Genomic DNA, 23,313 nt, shown 5'->3' with positions numbered 1-23,313 from the left:
GGTCTCTGTCTCTTCCCAGTACGACGGGCGCTGAGGCAGTCCCTTCTTCCTCCGGCTTTCAGCCTCTTGCCTGGGCACATGGACCTGTTCCCACTTCCCAGTCCATGGGTCCTGCATCCATACTAATTCCCATCCACCCGGGATGATGTCCCGAGTGCCAACTACCTGCTCCCGCCTCCGCTACTACCCCTCCTCCTTTCCCACCAAAACCAGTGTTGTCTGGGTCGCCACCGATAACCCTTTCAGTCCCGTTTTCCAAGTCAGTGGTGTCCACTGCTTGATGTATCAACTTGGGAGGGAAGGGACGCGGAGCTGTCCGAGTGCCTACATCCGCCCTGGGGCAGGACGGCACTCCTATCAGCACCTCTTGACCCGGGGCTCGTGTTCCACAGGGCCTCGCTGAATTCAGTGGCACTTCTTTAAATTAAGTGGCTTTAGAACAGCAGTGTAAAAGATTGAGCTGGAAATTGGGAGCCCCCATTTGGCAGCTACCTTGGCAATCAGTATCCCTGCCATGACGGCACAATCTGCCAGCAAAAGCGCTTCAAGGATAGCACTTCCACTTTAGCGCTTTGCAATTCCCTTAGGCACAACCTCATTCTGTAAACCCATGGTACCACAATAGGATTTTGTCCTTTAGTATTGCTATTAGCAGTGATTTAATAACACGCTTGGCTTCTAGATCTCCTTCCTAACACGAATCACATACTGTTTGTAAGAACTGAAAGCCTTAAAACATGTCATCACACACTGAAGAGTCAGTGTGAAGTAGTTGTGAGGCTGCTGGACGAGGACTTTGGAGAGCGAATGTCCTAGTTTCCACTCAGCTGCAGAACTCTTTGACTAGTCACTCTCTCACACGGTGATTTCTCTTACAGGACCGCACGGAGAAGAGAGGAACAAAACGATGTACGCCACCTTCAGTTCATTGGAGGAAAAGAAGGATACAAATGTAGTGACCCAAAAACTTGAAAATGTTTGCTAAAGGCGTTTCTTGATCTCTGCCCCATGATTCCAACAATGAGTTCTGAGCTCTCAGCAAAAGCTTCCCTCGGGCACCCCGGAAGCCATGGGCAATTTTCTGTTGAGGCAGTGAGTCAAAAAGAGCATGCATGGACCTTGCTCTCAAAGGCAAAGGTTATTCCATGCATCACAGTGCTCTTCATCTGGCACGTCCCACAATATGGTTTTCCAAATGCATGCGCTTCATTATTATGCCGATTCTGTGGTCTTGCCTTTGGTTCTTTTTCCCTCTGAGGCAACCACACTGTCAAAGTAGCACAGGTCTGTGGATTCCAGCATAAGCCCAGACCAGCATTACAAAGTAGCACAAGCTGAAAAGTGATTTCAGTGTCACATTTGCAATCAGGCTGTTCCACAAAACTTCTGAATGAGCACCAACTTTGCTGAAATCAGGCTTTGTTCCCCATAAAGCATCAAGAAACTTTGTAGAGATGTTTTGTACTGATTTTATGTTGTGTAATAGTGAGAGTGATGGACTGAGAATTAGGAGATGCAGTTTCTAGTCCTCAGTGAGCCATGCATCTCACTGGGTAACCTTGGCCCAGTCATTCTCATTCAGCCTAACATACCTCAGAAGGTTGTTGTGAGAATATAGTGTAGACTATAAAAAGGCTGCAGCCATCTTCACAGGTTTGGCTTGCTCCAGCGCCCCCCTACCGCCCCCCTTCTGCTCCAGCGCCCCCATGCCGCCCCTTTTCGTTCTACCGCCCCCCTGAAAAATGAAATCGCCCACTGGGGGGCATTATCGCCCACGTTAAGAACCACTGGTGTAGAGGAGGATGTCATGTATACCATCCTGAGATGTAAATGCAAACAACACATAAATAAAATAATGTGTTCTCTTTATGTACAAAATGTATTGTAAGGAAGGGTGTTAAACTCTTCTGATTGGTGAACGGGCTGGAATTTGAACATTTCTCCTTGCCATTTCCAAATATTGCACACTGGCAACTCCAGGTTTTTCCCTAAGTGTACTTGTAATGTGTTAATAAACAGTAAGCAAATAAAAAAGAAGGAAAAACTATGGAAACTTGCCTGTTATACTTAGTAACAGGAATGTTGGCACCATTTTCTTTCAGCTCTACCACAGCTAAGGCTTCTTCATGTTTTTCTATTACCTAAACAGACAAAAAGATAAAAATAAATTTTAATACCCATTGAGCTTTAGAAAATGCTATTCTTTTCACATTTGGAATGCGGCACGGGCATGTAAACTGCATCTCCCCTGATATCAACGTGCTACTTCAAAATGTCTTCTTAAATTTTCCTCTTTTGTACATTCACGTTTAGAAGTGAAATTGGTAGCAACTGGAAACAGCAGTAGCAACCCATCTGTCGAAATTCTGTACCCACCATCGCCAGCATTATTAAAACAAAAAACACAACTGCCTACTCCCTGAGCAATCGCCAGCATTATTAAAACAAAAAACACAACTGCCTACTCCCTGAGCAAAACTGAGAACCAAGCTTGGGTAATAACTTTATTAGACTGCTAAAATATCATTTAAATGGGGAGCATCTGTTGCCCTCCTGTGCTCTAGGAGCCATTCTCAAACTTTTATTTTTTTTGGCTTTGGCCATAAACACAATATGAAAAAATAGAAGCCAAAATTCTAAGTTGCATAAAGAACCTTATAAAGTGGTGTGTCAAGAACTGTTTTCCAGTCCATTGCCTGTTTTAAATGTGCCAAGGCCTCCTAGGGGGCAATATAGCCCCCACTGAGAATGGCTGCTCAAGAGCAACAGGCCAGGACCCTGAGCCACCAGTTCTGCAGTTTTAAAATATCTCATATGATCTTTGAATATCAACAGCTTCTTATCATGTAGTGTTGGATACTTGCTTCTCTTTAGTACTGTTATATGTTTGATGTTTTCCATGTAAGCATATCAAACAAAATCCTGACATAGTTTATGTTTGTTGCAAACTGCCTTGAAGGTGTGCATTGGAATGAGAAAATGGGATAGATTTTAAAACAAACACACCCCAACACACAAACAGTTCAGCTACAAAACCAAGTCTCTTGCCACAAATGTGTATCTTGGGGCTATTAAAAAGTCATCAGTATTCCTTACTGTGAAATCCAACATCATCTCTTCAATGATATCTTCATAAGGTTCATCCAGAATGACCTGAAGATTACTGACAGAGAAAAAAAGACAATATAGGATACAATGTTATCCTAGTGTTATGAAATTTGCTTGTGTATAACAATACAGTTTTAAACAGAACTTTCTTACAAGTACTGTATGCATATTTACTTCCATTTATCCTATTTAGTGTCAGTATAACCCCACCTAATTCAATGGAATGTCCTTTCAAGCAAGTCTTCCTAACATTACAGCTTTGGGCTGTGATCCATTATATAGGTACACAAATTACTTGCTACCTCCACAACAAAAGAGTTTCAAAAATACAAACCAGTAAGTCCTTATAATTCTGATCACAAAACAGATTACAAATAACACCTTGTTATTTTGCTGTACCTGGATATGGGAAATAATATGCCATACCTTGCTTCTATAGGAGAGAGCTCTTTTAAGTCTTCCAGAGTCAGAGGAACATTTGCCATCTTCTTGAACAGAGCAAGAGGGAAAGGAAAATCTGCTGTCTTCATATTGTAGAATGCCATTCCACACAGGTTTCCAATTAGGAAATATATATCATCCTGTGACGATACCTATTTTTAAAAAGACTTGTAACATGAACAATGCTGTTTTTAAGCCCCTTCAACTAATATCAGCTCGTTTAAACATAAGCCACTAAAGATGGGCACAAATCAATTCAGGCCAGTTCATAGATATTCATTGGCACAGCACCATGTTTCCTCCCCCCACCCACCAGCTAGCTGCAGACTGAGATAGAGCAAATAAGCACAACATAGGAATAGACCCAATTTGTATATACCTGGCGGGAAAACCAAATCAAATGTGACTCTTCAAAATGTCTGAATATCTGTTTTTCTGGAGCACACAATTCTCTTCCAAGGAGACTAAAGAACTCCTGAGATAGGCCTCCATCATCAATCCCAGGTTCTCCTTCAAAATCCACCTGAAAAACGCAGTAAAAATTATCCAGATTACTGTATTCTTGAAAATTACTGTCTCCAGATTACGTATGTACTGTAATTCTGTGGACATCGTATTGCCCATTATGACACATCCTGACTTAAAGTAAGCCCAATGCTTTTAAATAAATCTGACTCCTTAAACTAAAGCTGCAATCAAGGTTGATTCAAATCAGTTTTAACTACGATTTAAACCACTTGCTAATTTGAATTGAGATTTAAACCAATTTGATTTTTTTTAAAGCCATTGCTTTTTATCCACCCTGCGTACAATACTAAGCTTAACACTAAGAAAAGCTAAGATGGTCTCAGCAGGCTATGCCTTCAAGGAATAAGTACATATCTGATCTGCTGTCTTGTGATTCCAGACACATTTACTCAGAAACAAGCTTCTGTTATTCAGTGGGGCTTGTTTTTAAAAAAAAAAGGCTGCATCCCCACAGGTTTACCTGGCAGCAATTTTTACTGAAATTACCAGGGCTCGTATTCAAAGACAAGAAAACAGCTCTGAGAATTCCTACCCAGCACAGCTAATAGCTGTGGGAATAATGGGAGTTGTAGTCCCAAACCAGCAACTTTCCCAAGCTGTGCTCCGAAATGTGAACCCAGCATGGGGGTTTTTATTCAAAGCTGTCCGAGTGCAATTCAGTCCATATACAGATTATTGCCTAGTGGGCTTCTTTTCTCTGAAGTCACCCCGCCGTCCCCGCGGAAGCCCAGCAACCACACATCCCATTTTAAATGCGGCTTCCAGCTAGGAACCGAAAGCTCAGCCCTCAGCCTCCCCGGGGGAATGTTTTCAAAGGGACGCTCGACGGCAGGAAACGGTCCTGCGCAGCCGGCTGCCCTTCCGGGCTGACTTCGGGAGCGGAGCGAAGGGGAGGGACGGGTTGCCTCAGAGCCGGTGAGGCCGCGGCGGATCATGCTGGCTCTGCCCGCAGGGCTCCGGCTCCTGACTCGCCTCGCGTGGCCGGGGAGACCGCGAGCGGCGGCGGCCTCAGAAGGAGCGGGGTTCCAGCGGGCCTTCTGCGCAGCCCCGGCGGAGGACGAAGGCAGGCCCGCCGGCCAAGGGCAGCGCCCGCCGCCGGACCGCCGGCCTCCCTTCGACCTCAGCCTCCTGGACATTCTCGTGTGTCCTTTGTCCAAGAAGCCTCTCAGGTCAGCCCAGGAGCTCGCCCGCCAGCCCGGCTCCTCGTCCTCCACCCTATTTTACTTTTAAACCCGTCTGGCAGCTGGCCCTTCCTCTTGGCAGCTTTTGCACCCAGACCTCACCTTTCCTTTCAAAGCCGGGCGGGGGTTGGGAGGCAGGAAGGGCTGAAGTCGGGCTAGAGTTGGGAAAAGTTACTTTGGGACAACTGGTAGAATCGCCTAGCTCCTTGGCAACCACTACCCCCATCGCTGATTTTATTTTTTTCCTTGTATTTTTTAATAATAGTGCTTTGCACTAATCGAGCAGTATAAAAGTGTACGAAATAAATATGTGCTCTCCAGTCAATTCTGACATTGGGCCCTTCCAGAGTTCCCTAGGCAGAGTACTGGGAGGTGACCTTCCACTTTTTCTGGGGGGTATCCTGGAGCTGTGCAGCCTTCCCAAGGCTAGGCAGGCTGGTTCTTCAGGCAGCTCCTTCCAATTTTTTCCCTCCCTCCCTCCCTCCCTGCCTACCTGCCTACCTGTCTACCTGTCTACCTACCTGTCTACCTACCTGCCTGCCTGCCTGCCTGTCTGTCTGTCTGTCTGTCTGTCTGTCTGTCTGTCTGTCAGGGCCTGCAATCTGAGAAAAAGAGGGGTTAATCCAAGGGGGGGGTGTGAGTTGACATATAAAAAGGAGAATTCTCAATGCCCACAATTAGAGTTTGGTTTGATGCTAGCACATTTTGAGGATTGCTGGTTACTAATACTTCTTAAGTCTCAAAAAACAATACAATTCTTCACAATAATCATCCAGTTATTTTCAAGCTTCTCTCACTTTTTTTAAAGTTCTGAAGTGAAATGTTTGTCTTAACGTTTTGTGCAGAAATTATAGTAATGCCAGATAATAAGCAGTTTTGCACTCCTGTATTGTCTTGGTCAGATTAAGAGTATAGGTTAGAATCTGGAGTTTCTCAGAAGCTTGTCAGGAGTTTTTTGATGATAGGGTAAACATTCTTGAAGAGTGCAACCATAAGATGATGTGAATATTCTAGAACAGCCATTCTCGACACCCTCCCTTTTTTGGGCCACACCCATAAAACACAATATGAAAGAAATATAGGTTGAATCAGGATTGTGTAAGCCGCATAACAAACCTTATAAGGTAGTGTGTGAAGAATTGTTCCCAGTCAATGCCCCCCTTCAGATGTGTGAGGGGCCCCAGGGGGGCATATGCCATCCTCCATTAACAAGGGCTGTTCTAGAACACTCCATTGCACACGGGAATGGTGACAAACAACAGACTGTTCATACAGTTTTTTTAAATCCAAAATTGTACACCTGAATACACCCCCACAATCTCAGTATCTGGATGATGTTACGGGAATTCTCTAGTAAAGAATATGGATAGTTGTAAGAGAAAATCTGAAAGTGCAGACATGATAGGTCTAAATGACAGCATCAAGAAGACAAATTTGCTTACTACTTCTTCCTGTTATATATCAAAGGGATATGCTCTTAAGTCATAGACTTAAACCAGTGACAGCAGTAAATCCAACATATGTCATATTTGCTATGTTTGCTAGGTATGAAGAATCCACAAATGAATTGATTAACGAAGAGCTGGGCATTGCCTATCCCATCACTGACGGCATGCCTAATATGATTCCCCAGTCTGCTAGGATGATTGCCAAGGAGAAGCAAGAGAAGGAACCTGAACAGACCTAGATGAGTTTCCTATTAAAGAAGAAGCTTAGACCAGCAGAGGTGGAGAAAAATGTTCCTGTCACTCCCTATGATGACTGTACTTGTTCCGTTGTTGTCTTTAGCTGGCCTGTTTTATTCAGCCAGTGTGGATGAGAACTTTCCCCAGGGCTGCACAAGTACAACAAGCCTGTGTTTCTACAGCCTGCTGCTTCCAATTACGATTCCTGTTTATGTCTTTTTTCACCTTTGGACCTGGATGGGCCTGAAACTCTTTCGTCACAACTAGCTCATGCTGAAATGCATCTGCCTCTCAGGGAGTGCACACTAAAGAATGTAGTGATGCTTCTTTTTATCTCTTAAATCTGAAACAACGAGGAACAGTATATTAAGTATATTTAAATACATGTGCATCAAAGCATATAGAGGACTTCTGAGATTTTAAGCAAATTTCGGTACAGATGCTTCTATGGCAACCCAATACAGAACTTCTGGCACTAAACTAGATCCATGGCCAAAGAAGCAGCTGTGAGGTGATGCACACAAGTCTTCTGTTAACAGTATACTGTAGGTCAAGCTAGACAAGGCAGTCTGCATAGACCTCTCTTGATTTCTATAACCATTTGCTGTGCACACGAGGGTCAGCTGAAAAGTCAGCTTTGGGGGGACTAGAAAGGACAGGTGCATTCATGCAATCTTTCTTGTCCCTGGAAAAAAGCCCTATAGGGAGGTATCCCGAGGGAGAGCTTCACATTTTATCAGTCCTCTAAAAGACAGTTATTTATTGTCTTATCTGTAACACAGTTCTTTGATGGAAAGGCCTTTCATGTAGGAATTTCATAATGTCTAACATTTCCCTAGGCATACTAAACATGTTCTCAAGTGACTGTTTAATGTTAGAAATGGTGGCAACTAATACCACACAGGATTTTGCTGTAATTAAGCTGTGCTGTTGTCATGTTTGCACACTATAGGGCACAAAGATTGAGGCTGACATATTGTGCCATGTCATTAATAGAATAAAACATCTTTGAACAATGTTTTTTGTTTTTCATAAATCACCTGCAAAACCAAAAATATATTTACTTAATGTTGCACTCAGATTCTGCACCTCTTCGCATTTGTTTAAAGAAGTTGTGCTGTACTGTATATAGAATAGCCCCATTGGACTGCTCAAACTGCTTGATGATTTTCACGTTTGATAGCAGGATCACAACATTTCCTTGTATCTCTTGGCCAAAATCCACTGCTCTGTTCAGTGGAATTAGCCTTGAGTTCCAGTATGTATGTACAGGCATTGTGCATTGCTCCAAATTCTGAAATTCATTTAGGAGCATGCATATGTTGCCTTTTGTTTGCAGATAAGAATGAAATGTGAATACTTGCAGGGCACATATTCTTCTCATGCCTTTTGAAAAGTTTTCTACAGATGATGGGGGGGGGGGGAAGTCCACCAGTCATTTTTCTTATTTCTTTCTTTCGGCCAGCCTTTACATTTCGTACTTCCTAAGATAATTATGAATTATTGCTGCCAATAAGCTAACAGCAGACTTAAATATTATGACAAAACCATGCTTTTGGGGGCAGTCAAGTTTGGCACAGATGTACCAGTACCCTAAGCGAGCAAATACATTTGTACTAGACCTGGAGGAGGAGCTCACCATTAAGACATCCTGATTTGTGACTGCTCCAGCTTTCCTCATACTGATGCTCTCCAATACTGCAGACAGCATCTCCTCTGATTCACAGGCAGAACAGACATATGTAGTCTTCCCCATGGTGCGTGCGTGCACACTAGTTTGGAGAAGGCTGAACTTTTCAAAGATTTCCTCTAACATTTTGGCTCCTAACCAAACCAAAGTTAGCTGCATTTGATTTTAGTAGAAACTAACAGGACATATATTAATCAGATTATATAACTTTTTCTTACACAAAGTTTTAGAATATTATTAATGTTACTGTTATTAGTAAGGTTAAGCACAACCACAAAGATGGCTCAAAGACAATTGGGTATTTTTTCCTTGTGAAATGCTCCTAACAATATATGGCTATAATCTCGAACAGAATTGCTCTGGGAAGGGGCCCTGAAGTTGTAATAGCTGGCACAGAGCTCAGAAAAATTACTGGAGTTAAAGTCCTGGAATTTAACTCCAGAATTCTAGACAGCTTGTATTACCACTGAATATGATGCATGAGTGATTCCGGTGGTGTAGAATCATAGAATAATTGAGTTGGAAGGGGCCTATAAGGCCACTGAGTCCAACTCCTTGCTTAATGCAGGAATCCAAATCAAAGCAGATTGGAAAGACAGTCGTCTATTTTTTTTCTTGAATGCTTCCAGCATTGAAGCACTCACCAACTCCAGAAGTACTTGGTTCCATTGTCATACTGCTCTAGCAGTTAAGACATTTTTCCTGATCATGAGGATAAATCTGGCTTCCTTTAGCTTGAGTTCACTATTATGGGTCCTGCATTCTGGGATGTTCAAGAACAGATCCTGCCCATCCCCTGTATGACTAGCTTTCAAGTATTTGAAAAGTGCTATCATATCTCTTCCCAGCCTTCTTTTTTTTCAAGGCTAAACATACCCAGTTCTTTCAGTCTTTCCTCATGTAATCTAATTAAGCAACTCTTCCAAGCTCTACAATGAACTGTGAACTTTGCTACCTCTGAGTTGAGTATTTGTTTCACTGCTTTAAAATCTGACATGCAGATGTGCTGCCTAATTAAAAATGTTTCATTCTAATGTTCTGTGCTCTAGTGATTAGAGGTATAAAAAAATTCTTACTCTAAGGAAACGTTGAAAACAAATTGTAGCACTTCTTATACCCTGCCAGGTATCCTGCACCAGATGTTGTCTTCTTACATGTAGTTCTCCAGGTGCACCAAGGTTCTATAAGGACAGGGATGTTGGGTTACAAGTCTGTTTAATATATTTTGCAGTCAAATTTTATGTAACTTTTTCCTGTTACACTTACCATGGTGTTCAGAAATGTGCAGGACAGTTTATGCATAGCTATCTTATCTTCCAAGTCAAACATGCAAGGGAAGAGGATGAGTGTATTCAATGCCAGCTGGAATGAGAAAACAAAACAACACAGATTAACAAAAGCCCACAAAACAAGACTAGTTGCTTCCAAAATCAGTGTTGAGAAACGAGCATTGCTTTCCTCCATATCTCTCACTATCTTGAAGTATATCACATGGTAGCCAAAGCATCACCACCCCCCCACACAAGAGAAATTACAGTATAAGGTTTGGGGAGCCCTTAGGGTTTGCAGATCTTTGGGAGGGATGTTGATAGTGGAAGTGCAAAATAGTTCAGTCAGGATTGGGTATGTTCAATAGGCATGAGAATCTGCTTTCGGAAGAGATGCAATGTAGCTTTTTGAAAAAAAAAATCCATGGCTTGAAACAGAAAAGCACTCCATGCTGAAAATTTGTGCTTTCGACTCCCACTGGACTTGAGGTTTCTTGCGCTACTGTTACCAAAAATATAATACTTGTCCCGAGGGAAAAAAGACAAGGGAAGCCCTGAGATGTACATATACAAAACCAATGTCTGATTAGTTCATTTCCCTGTCTACACAATTTTAAGTGTCAGCGGAGATGGAAGGAAGATTTGACATGGAACTTAATGCAGTGAGCTGCTATTTTAGGTACAAGTGTGTCCATCAGCAACAGAAAAAAGTGTTTCTCTGCACTTTCGTTGCTAGTTTTAATGCTTTAACCCCCCCCACCCCCCACCCCGCAATTTACTAGTGTAGGTTGAAGGCTTTGTTGAGGGAGACAGAAAGTAGCTTGCAACAGTCCCTATAATGTAATCCAGTTACCTTCCCCACAGAGAAAATACATGCTTTTGGAGCAAAACGTTACTGTTGAAACTATAACCACCACTCCAAGTAAAGAAATTCAGACCAGCTACTTGAAACATGAGCACACTGATACACCCTTTCTGGATGTTAATGTCCACATCAAATAAACTCCTATCTCTCAGCATAATCCCAGCAGCCACCTTGCTTCCTTTCTAGAGCATCACTAGGGCACTGGGAGAGGTGAAATGACCCAAAGCTTTGTTAATGTGAAGGGCCAGGCATGCAGACCAGGCATGCGGCCAAGTTTAGCTTACAAGGAGGTCTAGCTACAGTGTGGTTCTGACTGAGGTCCCATTTCCATGGTATCTCCCTAACTGAAGAGTTTTTGTTTTTTGGCCATCTTTTATTATGGCCACTGATGGTGCAGTTTTATCTCTTAGTCTTGCTAACTTTCGAAAGCCTGAGTCTCCAATTGTGCCGTCTACATGAGTGGATAATGTATAGTGCCAATTCCGGGAAGAAAATTGCATTTCTCTACCCCTCCTCTGTAGAGAATTGCAATTCTTCCCAGAATTCACTACCCCTCCTCCATAGGGACGTGGCGACCCGAACCCTAGCCCTAGCCCTAAGCCTCTGTGCTGCAAGATCAGAAGACCTGCAGTTGTAAGATTGAATCCACGTGACGGAGTGAGCTCCTGTCGCTTGTCCCAGCTCCTGCCAACCTAGCAGTTCGAAAGCATGCAAATGCGAGTAGATAAATAGGTACCACCTCGATGGGAAGGTAACGGCATTCCGTGTCTAGTTGCACTGGCCACGTGAGCACGGAAACTGTCTATCTACGGACAAACGCTGGCTCTATGGCTTGGAAACAGGGATGAGCAGCGCCCCCTAGAGTCGGACATGACTGGACTAACTATCAAGGGGAAACTACCCCTCCTCCCTAGGCCTGGCTTTTGAGGGAACACACCTGATCCTGCAATGTGTTTTCCAGAAGGAAACCAAAGTAATGTTTTCTCTCCAATTCACACAATACAAGCAATTCAATTTTGACAAGGCTTTCTTGTCATATTTAAGCTGCTATTTATAAGCAACAGTAGTCCCCACTTAGAGATAAGAAAATAATACATCAGATGTTTCTATGAAAAGAAGGCAGGTCACAAAAAAATTAAACTGAAGAAAATCTTGTTATGTTGAAACAAACATTGAGGAAAAAACCAAACGGCATAGAATCATAGAATCATAGAATCGTGAAGTTGGAAGTTGCAATTAAATCTTGGGTGTGATAAAAACATGAGGAACATAGTCTTTACCTGCAGTTCATTTATCCGTGGCAATATTCTTCTTATCACCTGCTCACAAGTTGGATAAAATAAAATAAAGAAAATAATTTTTACAAAATATTTTGTCAGCAAGTATATTCACATTATCCCCTTTGCTGGACCAATTGCTAACCTTCTAGTACCTTTCCTTCTAGATAGCTAAATTGTTATGAGTATTCTATGCCTATCTGTGCTATATCATCGCTACCATATTTGTTTATATGTTTACATTTATTTATGCTGGGAGGATGAGATTTTAAAGAATGTTTAGCATTTCAGAGTGTTTCACCAAAATGTTTGGAAGGACAAAACCAATCTGAATATGAGGACAAGATTTTATAGTTGTTGGTTCCCATACCTGTGTTTGCCGAGGTGTGTAGGTGTGTAGAATCAGTGTACAAAGGATAGAAAGCACTTAACTCTTTCTCAAGGAAGGAAAAATGATCTAGGATTGTATAAACAAGTAAGGTTGTACTACTTACTTCTTCTACATTTCTTATGTGGCTCATACTTGGAAGAGTCAGTATTCTTTTCACATCAGGGATATAAAAATTATTTTCCTGGATTCTAAAACCAGCCTTGCGATTTACCTGTGTTTATAAAGGGGAAATTAAAACAAAAGGCAACCAGGCACATGAGGTGGGGAGAAGAGATTTAACACCTGGATTTTAAAAAAATCAGCAGTACTGATATTAGTGCAAAACAGCTAGCCAATTCTGGGGTGGAGAGAAGGGTAAATGTGAAGTTAGCATTGACAATTCATGCTTTGCTTCATACTACGTATGGTCAACAAATTAACAACTGGAATGGTACATTAAAGAACAGGGGTATTTTTTTAAATGTCTCAGCAATCAGAAAAGAGCTTGGAAAATTTACTTTTTTAGACCAGCCATGGTGGCTGGGGACCTCTTTGAGTTGTAGTTCAAAAAAGTAACTTTCCAAGGATTAGATTAGGCATCGTTCAGTCTCAAGACACTGTGGTATTGTGCTCTGAACAGCTTTCCCTGCACTAATTCTCCATACAGGAGATCTTTTGGAATCCGACCATCAGCCATTCTCATAACATGCCCAGAGAACTGGATCATCCCATTTTCTCCCTTTCTGTTAACCTTCTCTCTCCCTAACATTCTACTGAGGGTGCAACTACACCAGGAATTAGCAGAAATGCACTAAGTTTTTGCTTCACAACAAAAGTGCCTTCCCACACATTCTGAAGCTTACTGTGTTTGACGGGATATAGGACTAGCACCCGACTCCCACATTAAAAGCATGGTGCTTTGCTTTTGCATGTCTCCCTGGGCCTGAACATCATACCCTAACCGCTTACATCACTGAAACACCACCTACCCATTCAAAGCAGCCTTTGTTTAATGCAGTCAACTAAAAAAATACTTAAACACTTTATAAGTGGACCAAATCCTATGGTATTTGACCATTTGGTTGCACTCTGAACAAGGTGCTAGAGGTGGGCCAAATAACTCTTGCAGGGGCTTTAATGGAGGCTATTTTGAAGGTTCTGCAGACCTAGGATTGCAGGCTGCCCACATCCATTACCAAGCAGTGATTTCCGATCTTTGTCCTTCGCTTAGTTTTTAACTCCCACAATCCCTGACCACTGACAATTCTGGCTTGAGTTTCTGCAATTAATGCCTAAAACATCTGGAAGACTAGGGGCAGAGATCCATCATTATTGAGCATTAAGACATTTTTTTAGGGATCATTGAACCCACTACTGAGAAAGAAAAGCAATTGTGGAGAAGGTGCCTAGCAACCATCTCATCATTCCTTTGTTTAGACAGCATCATATATCTTTTTTTCAACTGCTGGTATCTTCAGTTCAAGGGTTCCCCTTACCTCATAAAGCATCTGCAGAACTTGAATGGACGGAATTAATTCCCCTGTTGATATATTGTGGTCTGAACATCTCTGGAGGTTAATAAATGCAGACAACTTGACACAGACAAGCTTCTGGTACAAGGCCACTAGATCCTTGAAAAATGTGACTTCTAGATTTGACCACAAGCATTCTATAAAGAAAGCAAATTGTTATATGCCCTTACCGCTATACCACACTGGCTCATATACAAGTTAACAGTTACAATGCTGATAAAAGCAGAGAACCTTCTCTGGAATCAGCTCCCACAGTGCTCCATTTCTGCAGGTCTTCAGGAAAGATGGTTGTTGTGGGTTTTTTGGGCTCTTTGGCTGTGTTCTGAAGGTTGTCCTTCCTGACGTTTCGCCAGTCTCTGTGGCCGTCACTTTCAGAGGAAAGGAGTAGGAACTCTGTCCATGCCGGCCACAGAGACTGGCAAAACATCAGGAAGAATAACCTTCGGAACATGGCCAAAGAGCCTGAAAAACCCACAACAACCATCAGATCTTGGCCGTGAAAGCCTTTGAGAATAAATCTTCAGGAAAGCTCGGAAGACTTAGCTGATTTTGTTGCTTTTTTCTTAATTTGGGGTATTTATTTTATTGTATTGTACTCATTTTTCACCCTGCCTATCTAGTGGCCCGGCCACTACTCTGGGTGGCTTACAGTAAAAACATCCACAACACAAACCAAGATTCAGTAATAAACAAGAACCAAAACATTAATCAAAAAGCAGACAAACCCCCAACTTAAATTAAACCTATAATAAGATACATGATTTGCAACTGCTGTCATTTTGACTACATTGTTATGGCTGTGTGTTATTTCTTTGTCTTGTAGATTGCCACAGGGGCACTCCACTCTTACAGAAACCTAAAAATAATTTTAAATACCGCATTTTTCTGTGTATAAGACTATACTTTTGTCTAAAATCTTTAGAATAAAAATTGAGGGTCATCTTATACACGGAAGTAAGCTGAGGAGAGAACAAAAACAAGTGGAAGGGAAAGCAGGGATCAAAGTGATCCTGCAGGGCTTTGATCCCTTTCCCCCTACACTTTCTAAGTCACACTTAGATTTCTTACTTTTGGGTTAGAAAAGTGGAGGGTGTCTTATACATGGGGGCGTCTTATACACTGAAAAATACGGTAAATACGTATAATAAAAACAGGCTGTTCAAAGCCTTTGAGGAGGCAGATGATTCCCCCCTTCAGATTATTTAAAGGCTATTTCAATAACCACATTTGTTTGTGTGTGTGTTTTAAATGTGCACGTGAAGTTATTCAACTACCCCTCCCACTGAACCTGCCTTACCAAGAATTTGCTTGGCTTGCTGTGGGAGAAGACAGATGGCTTCAGCTAGTTGGCTAAGGAGACAATCGGACTCAATGTCTTCCTTCCGTAAGAGGATGGGCACCACCAGGAAGACTCTGAGTGCTTCTGGAGAAGCAGGAAATGTGGGGAGAGACCTCAGAAGCTTGTTAAGACCCTTGATCACCTTGAGGGGGAAAAGAAGGGGAAACAGTTTAACAGAGCTTGTTATAAACACAAGTGCTTATTATAAAACAGCAGGCTCAGTCTGAGAAGATAAAAGACATGGTATGTCCCTCTTTTTCAGCTGGACCTGATAGGAGATCACCATCTCCATAGTCCAGATTGCAGAATCATCTATCAGTACTGACAGCATGTTGTGTTAAAGTAAGTGCCATGGTAAGCATGGCAAGCAGCTGAAGTCCCTTTCTTTTACTCTAAAAAGAGCATGTATGGCCCTCGTCTGGATTGGAATCAGCAGTATGGGAGGTTTGAACCTTCCTTCACTCTTTAAATGAACAGGAGCTCACTAGCAATGGAGATTCCCCACTTCTAAAACCCCTATGCCAAGGGTGCTTGATCCTGCACTTGATTTTTTTTTTCTGATGACAAATCTCAAGGCCAGTTGGGAAGATTATAAAAGGTACTTGAGTGACAGCTTTCATACTACATTACTGGATAGATCTAGAGGTTTTCTCCTAAAATATATATAAAGAGGCCCTTCAAAGTGAAGGAGATTTTATTTCTCATAGCATGACATCAGTTTTCACAATTAGACCAGTGCAGTATTTTTCAGTGAAAATGCAAGATATTGATGTGTTTTCATTTACAAATGAAAGTGTATAAAGTAGTCCACCAAGGTCCCCTTCAATTTTCAGGTAGTACTCAGGGAAAAGAAAACAGAACCAATGGCCTAGAATAAACCTGATATGATACTGCATCCCAGTACAGTATTAGGAACCTTGCTTGTAGAAGACTTCCTTCTAAGTGCCTTTCAAAGAAAGAGGTCTGCTCTTACTTAACGTTTTTTGAACTAGTTGTCTTAGGACTAACATCAGGAAATCATTCAATGCTACTTCACATTTCATATGAAAGTTCAGTGTCATGTCTTACTTGTGTGAAGACTTTAGGTTTAACTGCAATCTTCTCACAGAAAAGAAACACAGCTGACGGATCCACACCTGCAGTCTTCCAAGAGCTGCTGAAATATTTCTCTCTAAGGAAAGATGGGGATTAACTGCAATCACAACCCCTTCTATTGCTTATGAAAATATACACATTTTGAACTCTTTCAATCCTGCTGATGTGTGAAGCGCACATGATGATGATGATATATGTAAACACAGAAATCCATGGAGCCCTCTTGTATGCCCCTCATTGCTTTTAGATATAACCTCCTATCAGAGTTATTCTTCATTTGACATCTCTGCTTTTTGGATGATGCAGTTAACATATCATTAGAAGCAGAGGTCTCTTACAACAAAAAGACTGTGGATTCTATTGCAATCTTCCCCACCATATTTGATAAATTAGCTTTCTTTTGCCTTGTAACTAATCAATTGAAAGATAAACATGGATTCATTTCCATGCCTTCATTTCTCAGATCTTGTAGGTTTCACAGATTTGTATGCCTGGAGTGAAAATATTGTAAGATGAGGAGATACAGTTTTCCTTTCATGTATAATTGGACCATTAGAGAACATACAGTGCCTTAAGCGAGTATAATTTACCTCTTATCCAGAAAGCTTCCATTGATGCAAGCTGCAGACGAGAAGATCAGTTTAATTTCCCTGTTGTGTTGAAAAGGAACAAAGTGGTCTTTCAGACTTTGCCTTCAGAATTTCTCACAACTGAGGTCCAACTGTCAAGGGCATTCTGTACCACAGTTCTCTTAACTACTGTGTTTCTCCGAAAATAAGACAGGGTATTTTATTAATTTTTGCTCCAAAAATGCATTAGGGCTTATTTTCAGGGGATTTTTTTTTCATGTATAACAATCTACATTTATTCAAATACAGTCATGTCGTCATCTTCAGTTTGCTGCACAAGGGTGGAGGGCGGGGTTTCACTTCACTGGGTCTTATTTTGGGGGTAGGGTTTATATTAGGAGCATCGTGAAAAATCATACTAGGGCTTATTTTCAAGTTAGGTCTTATTTTTGGGAAAACAGGGTAATTTCAACTTTCCTGTGAACCTCCATTTTGAAATGAAACTATTTCTCCACAGTTTTTCATAATTATAGGAAGGGGGAAGAGAAGGAGCAGACAAGAACATTCTTTGAGCTAACATCTTAACTATTGCTACTTGCAATGGCTATAGAAATCGGGCAGGGACTTACTGTAGCATATGTTTCCAGCAACCAGCATCTGTATTGGAAACCCACTTTTCCACCCTTTCCTCTTCCACTTTGGCCACAATTTGATATACATTTGCATATGAACTCTGTACAAAATAGACAAAACCACAGAATTATTTCAAAGGTTACAGCAACTGTTTCTTCTGATGATAACTGGTCATTGAACCAAGGCCACAAGAAAAGACAGGAGTGGATGCACTTCCTTACTTATGGGTTATAGGACCAAGATAAGATGGCCATTATGACATTAGGATTTCACAAGAGAAACTGGCTTTAAAACATACTGCAGAAAAATCTGGAGAACCACAATGTTCATGTGAAGGATAAAATGTGTGTTACTGAGACACAGGCTGCAAGACATTTGGAATTGTGTATACGTATATTTCTAGCTCAAGACAACTCAAACACTCAGAACAACCCAAACCTGCCTACCTTTTCTTTTAGAAGAAGCGCAATGCTTTGGTTCTCTCCGGCAATGATTTCAACCACTTCCTTCGAGGATCTTCGTTCTGTGATAGATAGTAAATACCATCACAATTCAAAATGCTGCCCCTTATTCTTTGCAAAGTCTTAGTTATAAAACACAGTTTATAAAACTAATTGGGAAATCTAGCAAGTCTAAATACATCAGGGAGACAGCTCACAGCGTCAGACTACAGTGTATGAACGGGGATACCAAGTAAACAGCTATGCATATTTAACCATCCTGCCAAAAGATGGGAGTATGGCCTTCAACTACAGTATAATAATTACGGATGTGAACAAAAATATGGTTATTGTTGGATCTATGTTATCCCTTAAAATGTAATTGCTGACCACTTTTGTCCTGTTTCTTAAATCTATTTGGACAAGCTAGTATGCTTAGGTTTTTGTAACTTACAGTTATTTCTAAACTTCTGATTTTCTTGATTTCTACCCAAACACAATATTCTGCATATAAAAACAATAAGCACGATTTACCCAATATAATTGTTCGGCCGTTCATGGTTAAGTCTAGAGGAAGTGGTACCAGCCGGTCACTGTTTTTTCCATTTCCAAGTTGCCCTTCTGCTCCAGATCCAAATGAGTAGACTTTTCCAAGGTCTGGGGCATAAACAAGAGTATGCCACCTATTCACAAATTAAAACATATGAGATCTGTAGGTGCCATTGACTCCATCAGGCCCTTATAAATTAAAGGCAAGATTTAGATTGTTTCCATAGTGATGTGAAAATGTGTCCCATTTCTTTCTCAATACAAATCTGTTGCATGTAATATTTATTACGAAATGTACTATGAAAGGTTTGGGAAATATTTTGGCAGATATTTTGCAGGACTCTTATCTTCATCCTTCTGTTTCTTATTGTAGTCTATCATATACAGTGGTGCCTCGCTTAACGGCGATAATCCGTTCCAGGAAAATCGCTGTTAAGCGAAAACATCGTAAAGCGAAAATAAAAAGCCCACTGAAACGCGTTCAAAACCCTTCAATGCATTCCAATGGGCTAAAACTCACCGTCCAGCAAAGATCCTCCATACGGCGGTCATTTTCGGTGCCTGTATAGCAAGCCTAAACACAGTGGGGAGCCATTTTAATTACCCGGTGGCCATTTTGAAACTGCCGATCAGCTGTTAAAAAAACATCATTTTGCGAAGAATCGGTTCCCGAAGCAGGGAACTGATCATCGCAAAGCGAAAAAACCATATTTAGACCATCGTTTTGCGATTGCAAAAATGTTGTCGTGAAGCGGATTCGTCATAATGCGGGGCAATCGTTAAGTGAGGCACCACTGTACATGGATGTACTCCTTGGTGACAGGAATATTTTTTCTGATTTCACTTGATCAAGATGTTCACCTTGACCCCACACATAAGCTGTTTGGAAGAACCTGATGTTTCTTACCTTCCACAGGCTACTTGAGACACTTGAGCGCCAAACAGCTCTGCAACCATTCGTGGAAACAGTTCGTTGCGGGTAGAGTTGTGGCCAAGCTGCCCATGGCTGCCAGCTCCAAAAGTACTGACCAGTCCACCCTTCATAGAGAAAGACGAAAGCAATGACATATGTCAGTAAAAAAACATGGCGGGTTAAATGACCAGGGGAGGGGGCTTGGAATTTTGCCGCATTACAACGACAGGTTAAAGAAACCCTCATTTATCTCTGTATACTGTTATACAAGAGAAGAGCCAACAAGGGACAATTCGCTGAGAGTTTCCACAAGCCTGCACCCTAGCCCAGTGGTTCTTAACCTTGGGTTACTCAGGTGTTTTTGGACTGCAACTCCCAGAAGCCTTCACCACCAGCTGTGCTGGCTGGGGTTTCTGGGAGTTGCAGTTCAAAAACACCTGAGTAACCCAAGGTTAAGAACCACTGCCCTAGCCATGATCCCTCAATGAAAATATAGAGCTATGTCTCTTCCCTTATTCGAAAACCTCCTCAAAATCTACTTTTAGTTCTTCTCTTCAATCATTTCAAGCCATAACCAAGCTTTAAGTAATGGAGTCTTCCCTTGCCCACATTTTCTACTTTACAACTTTGCTTCACCGGCCATCTATTTTAGATTGTAACTAGATGGAGTCAGTGAAGGGGCAACTACACTGGAAAGCCGAATTGGAGCAATTCAGCTTTGCTGTTATTTGATTCACAGCCTGTATTACATTTGAAATTGCAGTCAGTGCTCATACATCGGTTGCAAATTGATTCAAGAGTCCACCATTTACACTGGATATGATGCAATTCACATTCCAACCCATGCCCCACCTTTTTTCCCTTCATCTGGTCCTACTTTCGCCAATTTGACGGGAAACTGACAGGGGCATAATTACGAGCATTAATAATAACAATGACTGAGTAAACAAGGCGACAGGGTGATCTAGTGCTAATTTCAGATATGGAACAATTAAAAAACAAAAACAGGACAATAAGGGAGAGGAAAGAATACAAGGGCATTTCCCCATGGTCTTAAATATCATGCTCCAACATTTGCTATTTGTGCAAGAAATGCTCCAGTTATTAAACTGGTTTAGAGGGACCACGAAGCAAACCTTTAAGAGCACTGCAGTATGCTCTCCACCACAAGAAATGGCCACAGTCTTCATGTGCTCTATGGCCTTCACATGTATAGGGCAGTATCTGTCTGAAAGATGAACAAAAGGTGAAATGAAACCACGTTGAGGGCTTGTCAAAGGAAACCTAAAGGAAAGCCTCCTGAAAAATAACTCATCACTGCAATCAACCTAGGAGTGTGTTTTTCTGAAGTACTCAGTTTTCTGTATTTAGCAACCCAGGCCATATTTGAACACTAGGGAGATTTTTAACAACCCAGAGGAACAGTGAAAGATGCTTGGCATTACTCTTCCAACTTGTTTTGTGACTAAATGGTCAGAGTGCTCCCTCGTGTGGCAAAACTACCTTAGAATCTATAGTTGTACCTTTCACACATTTGTCTATATATATATGTCTTAATAATAATAATAATTTAAAAAATTGCTCATTGTAATGTTTGTTGTGACTTATGGTAACTCTCCCAGGGTTTTCTAGGCATATTCAGAAGTGGTTTACCATTTCCTTCTTCTGTGGCTACTCTGAGGCTGTGCAGCTTTCCCAAAGCTACACAGGATGGCCTTTTGCCCAGGAAGCACAATGAGGACCTGAACTCCCAACCTCTGGCTCTGTAGACAGGTACATCAATCACTGAGCAATCCAACCTGCTCTTTTCTGGCATATCAGAGGTGTTGCTTAGTGAGGACGCTAACTACAAGTCATTCGCCATTGAGGCATTGATTGGATGGCAGGAATTTCCTTTTTTTGACGGAGGTGAGGAACAGAACTCCTACATTCCTCCAGGACAGCGTAAGTGTTAAATACATAAAAGGGTCATGTTTAATTTTGGTCATTTCCAGGGCTTGAGATAGCAAGATGAGAAAAGCCCAAAGACCATGAAGAAGACATGTCAGAAGACAGTACAGTCATGCCTCGCTTTACAATTGCCCCGTATAACGACAAATCCGCTTAATGATGCCTTTTTGCGACTGCAAAAGCGATCGCAAAACAATGCTTACTATGGGCAAAATCCGCTGTGCGATGATCAGTTCCCTGCTTTGGGAACCGATTTTTCGCATTACAACGATCAGTGAACAACTGATTGTCAGGTTCCAACATGGCCGCTGGCTGAAGAAAATGCCCCCCCCCCGCTGTTTTCTAGGACCGATTCCTCGCTAGACAGGCACCGAAAATGGCCGCCGTATGGAGGATCTTCGCTGGACGGTGAGTTTTTAGCCCACTGGAACGCCTTAACCAGGTTTTAATGCGTTTCAATGGGTTTTTTATTTTCGCTTTAAGATGTTTCCGCTCTACAGTGATTTCGCCGAAACAAATTAACATCGTTAAGCGAGGCACTACTGTATTGGGATACATTAGCCTTTCTCATCTGGAAGCCCTTGGGGTGATCTGGCTACAACTCCCATCATTTTTAGCCAGATTAAGGGGGGGTGAATGTGTGTTTTGTTCCAGTATATTCAGAAGATTACCTTCTTCACATAGTTTAACATTATTAATGACAACAAGTATTCTGCAAACATTTCTCAGATACACATTACAGTGTACTTACACTGCTGGTCTCACCTTTGGTGTCTCCAAGGCCCAGCTGTCCAGAACTGTTATTTCCCCAAGAATAGACAGCTCCAGACAAAGAGAGGGCCAAGCTATGAGCAGATCCAGCTGCAATCTTGCCCAAAGGAATGCACTGAAGCTCCCTGACCAGCTGTGGATCCTTTACAGGGCTGCTCTTTCTTCCCATTCCGAGCTGGCCATATTCATTTTGACCCCAGGCAAAAAGTTCTCCTCCTTAAGGCAGCATGAGAGAAAAGGGGGAAGCACAAAAAGCATATATTCTTTTTTTTAATGTATACACTTCAGCTCTAGTCTCAAAAGAAGGCACACAGACATTGTAGGTAAGTATACATGATTGCAAAATCAACAGATGGACAGCCTATCTTGTTCTCACAATGAAGTTGTAAGGAAGCTGTTAAGTGAGAGATAGGAGTCAGACTCCATGTGACATTAAAAACTTAACTTGCAGGCAAAAATCCCTCTAAGATAAGCTCATGGCCTGCCTAGTACATAGGAAAAGAGATACAGTGGTACCTCGCTAGACAATTACCTTGCAAAACGGTTTATTCGCAAGACAATGAGTTTTTGCGATCACTATAGCACTTTGGAAAACGGTTTTCCCTATGGGCGATTTTCGCTGGATGATGTTTCGGTCCGTGCTTCGCAAGACTTTTTTTTTTCCGGGACCATTTTTCGCAAGACAACGATTTTGACAGCTAGGTCCGCAACTTGCAAAACGAGTGTTTTTGGAACCGATTTTCACAAGACAGCGATTTTGACAGCTGATCTGCACTTCGCAAAACGGTTTTCCTATGGATGATTTTTGCAAAACAACGATGATTTTTCCCCATTGGAACGCATTAAATAGATTTCAATGCATTCCAATGGGGAACTGCATTTCGCAAGACGATGTTTTCGCAAAACAGCGATTTTTGCGGAACGAATTAATATCGTCTCGTGAGGCACCACTGTAGTTTAAATCTCCCCTGAGCCAATGTTAACTCTAAAAAAATCACCCTCCATCCATGTGAAAGAAATATTTACATATCCACGCATAACTCTATTTCCATAACCACACCAATAAATACTCCCTTTTTCAAACTGCCCCCCCACCTCTAGATAAAAAA

At 41.7% G+C, this 23,313-nt stretch overlaps 3 protein-coding genes across 5 annotated transcripts in view; 2 read left to right on the top strand and 1 right to left on the bottom strand.

Annotated features, from left to right (window-relative positions):
* The window catches only part of LOC110080516 (E3 ISG15--protein ligase HERC5), a 32,761-nt gene that overhangs the window by 4,316 nt on the left and 5,132 nt on the right, over positions 1-23,313 (bottom strand). For 2 of the 3 annotated variants that reach the window (XM_020796494.3, XM_073001976.2), the window contains 18 exons: positions 22,199-22,420; positions 20,620-20,711; positions 19,478-19,608; positions 18,556-18,704; positions 18,028-18,104; positions 17,578-17,681; positions 16,970-17,029; positions 16,353-16,455; positions 15,243-15,426; positions 13,910-14,082; positions 12,538-12,645; positions 12,047-12,085; positions 9,900-9,995; positions 9,710-9,814; positions 3,929-4,072; positions 3,535-3,701; positions 3,097-3,163; positions 2,059-2,141 (listed from right to left, as the gene is read on the bottom strand). In XM_020796494.3, coding sequence (XP_020652153.3) covers positions 2,059-2,141; positions 3,097-3,163; positions 3,535-3,701; positions 3,929-4,072; positions 9,710-9,814; positions 9,900-9,995; positions 12,047-12,085; positions 12,538-12,645; positions 13,910-14,082; positions 15,243-15,426; positions 16,353-16,455; positions 16,970-17,029; positions 17,578-17,681; positions 18,028-18,104; positions 18,556-18,704; positions 19,478-19,608; positions 20,620-20,711; positions 22,199-22,420 — 2,104 coding nt within the window. Of the gene's footprint in view, positions 1-2,058; positions 2,142-3,096; positions 3,164-3,534; positions 3,702-3,928; positions 4,073-9,709; positions 9,815-9,899; positions 9,996-12,046; positions 12,086-12,536; positions 12,646-13,909; positions 14,083-15,242; positions 15,427-16,352; positions 16,456-16,969; positions 17,030-17,577; positions 17,682-18,027; positions 18,105-18,555; positions 18,705-19,477; positions 19,609-20,619; positions 20,712-22,198; positions 22,421-23,313 lie in introns of all 3 variants that reach the window. The other variant, XM_078394555.1, reaches the window with a different exon arrangement.
* Positions 4,926-7,959, top strand: PYURF (PIGY upstream open reading frame). Its single transcript, XM_020796495.3, has 2 exons — positions 4,926-5,246; positions 6,804-7,959. The coding sequence occupies exons 1-2, from the start codon at positions 5,011-5,013 to the stop codon at positions 6,943-6,945; spliced, it is 378 nt and encodes a 125-aa protein (XP_020652154.3). The 5' UTR covers positions 4,926-5,010; the 3' UTR covers positions 6,946-7,959.
* PIGY (phosphatidylinositol glycan anchor biosynthesis class Y) lies at positions 6,995-7,959 on the top strand. Its single transcript, XM_020796496.3, has one exon. The coding sequence runs from the start codon at positions 6,995-6,997 to the stop codon at positions 7,208-7,210; it is 216 nt and encodes a 71-aa protein (XP_020652155.2). The 3' UTR covers positions 7,211-7,959.

The sequence above is a fragment of the Pogona vitticeps genome, chromosome 5 (genome assembly GCF_051106095.1).
Source record: "Pogona vitticeps strain Pit_001003342236 chromosome 5, PviZW2.1, whole genome shotgun sequence".
NCBI lineage: Eukaryota > Metazoa > Chordata > Lepidosauria > Squamata > Agamidae > Pogona > Pogona vitticeps.
This window is presented reverse-complemented; position numbering and strand designations above follow the sequence as displayed.